At 34.4% G+C, this 2,500-nt stretch overlaps 1 protein-coding gene across 2 annotated transcripts in view; it reads right to left on the reverse strand.

The window, feature by feature from the left end:
* Positions 1–286: 286 nt before the first annotated feature.
* LOC115220270 (putative mediator of RNA polymerase II transcription subunit 26) overlaps positions 287–2,500 on the reverse strand; it is an 18,424-nt gene continuing 16,210 nt past the window's right edge. For both annotated transcript variants that reach the window (XM_036509933.1, XM_029790378.2), the window contains exon 2: positions 287–2,500. This exon is cut by the window's right edge and continues 2,230 nt beyond it. In XM_036509933.1, the coding sequence (XP_036365826.1) occupies positions 1,745–2,500 (756 nt within the window). In that variant the 3' untranslated portion in view covers positions 287–1,744.

Raw genomic sequence — 2,500 nt, forward strand, 5'->3', positions numbered from 1 at the left:
ATATGTATATACACTTTAAGTTCTCTTTGAGCATATTTGTATGTATGTGCATATATATATATATATATATATATATATATATATATATATATGTAAACACAAATAATCTGGGTAAGCGGTAATTCGAATCAGTGAATTAGTGTTAAGAATTTCAGGAGAATTATTTCAATTTTTCTGGCTTAAGGATTTCATTTCCGTTGAAACATTTGTGGATGTTATTCTTGGTAGTTTTCTGTGGCTCTTAAGAACAATTTTTACACACACTCCATATATATATATTTATACACCATTTTTTTTTTCTGTTTTTGCTATGTTTTGCATATCCAAAGCAACAACTGTTTCAGCAATACATGAATAGTTACGGTCATTGTTTGTCAGACAAATGGGCTATAAACATAAGCACAAAACTGCCACCAACTTTGACATACGAGTGTAAAATAATTTAGTACTATAAGTGTAGTTATTACAAAATAAACCGAATGACTTACGTTCAGCTTTCGGATGACTTTAGATGATGTTCATTCATATTTCTGTAGTTTCTGTTGTTATGTTTCTATTTAATCAGGCAAGGTTGTCCGTGCCATTGCTGTTATTGTTGTGCTTGTTGTTAATCAGCATTAAAACTTCTATTTCATAAGCATTATTCCGGCTGGTTGATTTTGTTTAATAATTCATATGCAATGTTACTATCGTTTTTATATTATGTATATATTCATATTAAAATTGTTGTTGTCAGTACTATTATTATCATTATTATTATTATTATTATTATTATTATTATTATTATTATTATTTCGCTTTGTACTTTTGTTTCTTATTTTTTTTTTTTGGTAAATAACCTCTAACTTTTTTTTCGATGTAATTACATTTACTTAAACATCAATACGTTTTGGTTTTGTTCACGTTGTTGTTGTTGTTGTTATTGTTATAATAGTTAATGCCATTCTTATTGCTGATGTTGTTGAAACAGTAATAGCAAAAACAATACCCATTTCGCTGCAATGTCAGCACCTTTCCTACAGCACGTGTTGCTGCTTGTGCGTTGCTATTGTTGTAGTTGTTGTTGTTATTATTATTATTATTATTCAAAATGGCTTTAAATAATGGATTCTGTTATACATTAAAACATTGCTGTTGCTGTTGTTATATTATCTGTTGATAGCATCAACAGCAATTATCTATGCGCTTATTTCTTCTTGCCACTGTTTCAAATGTCGCTGTTAATTTAATCCAATTGCCGTTTAACATTCTGTTAATATCCTGATGTTACTGCTGGTGATATAAATAAATATATATGTATGTATGTATGTATGTATGTATGTATGTATGTATGTATGTATGTATGTAGGTATGTATGTATGTATGTAGGTATGTATGTATGCATGTATGTATGTATGTATGTGTATATATATATGTATGTATTTACGTATGAATGATAGCAGTTGTGGAATGTTAATGCGTTCCAAGAAGTGAAATCATATTTTCAAGTTAAAGTCTCTACGGATTTTTCCTCTCCATTTTTTGAGTTTCTCCTTTTCTTTGTCTCTTTGTTCATGTTTGGTGTTACTTGTTTCTCATTCGGTCACCAGCTTTACCCTTTTATTTGCTTGCTTTCATTTCCACGTATCTAATCTTCATCTTCACTTCTATCATTTTCTTCCTCCGACAAAACTTCTTCGTCTTCCATTGTTGTTCTCTTCGGCACTGATTTCTTTTCGTTTGCCTCTCTCTCTGCCTCTTTCTCTTATACCACAGTTTCATTTGGGTTATGCTCAATAGAACTGCTCTCTTGAATGTAATATAGTCGTCCCGTATCCCTAACCTGCTTGCTAGCCAATTGGATCAGGTTCTTCTCTTGTTGTTTAATCAGTCTCTTAATTTGGTGCGATGTATGATGAAAATCAAATTCGTCAGCCCTTTCTGTAACTTTGATTTTGTGGTCAACGTCTATAACGTTCTTGCCTTGCATGCAGGTGAGTGGAGTTTGGTTGCGGACGATAAGCTTCCCGACTTCGGCTAAACATAACTGTCGGTTGGACACAGAACAGTCCTCCGCGTCAAACTTCAGCTCGGGGAAGTTCTGCGTGGCCTGAAGATTTTTGTAAGTGCACGGCACGCAAACACACGCAGAGTTAACTTTGCTGTAGAAAGAGGTGACGATCTGGCCGTGACACAACCTATAAAAGTAGTGGTCGGGCCTGACAGTTGGGCGTTGGTGGTTGACGGAAAGTTTGTTGAATTCTTGAATCACTCTGAGTGTTCCGTGATCCTCTTCACACATGTGGCACATACTGGAAGAGAAAGTCATCCCTACACTTCGTGATTGCACAGATTCCTCTTTTAACCGACGGAGGTTGTAGTTGATGCCGTTAAACTTGCGAACAATGTCGTCGAAATTGGATACAAGCATTACATTGCTTTCATCTTCATCGTCGTAAGCTACTGCAGTGCCATGTATGGGGACATTGATTTCGACAGCTTGGTCGCAGACAGGACACTT

The sequence above is a fragment of the Octopus sinensis genome, linkage group LG16, assembly GCF_006345805.1.
Source record: "Octopus sinensis linkage group LG16, ASM634580v1, whole genome shotgun sequence".
NCBI classification, from domain to species: Eukaryota; Metazoa; Mollusca; class Cephalopoda; order Octopoda; family Octopodidae; genus Octopus; species Octopus sinensis.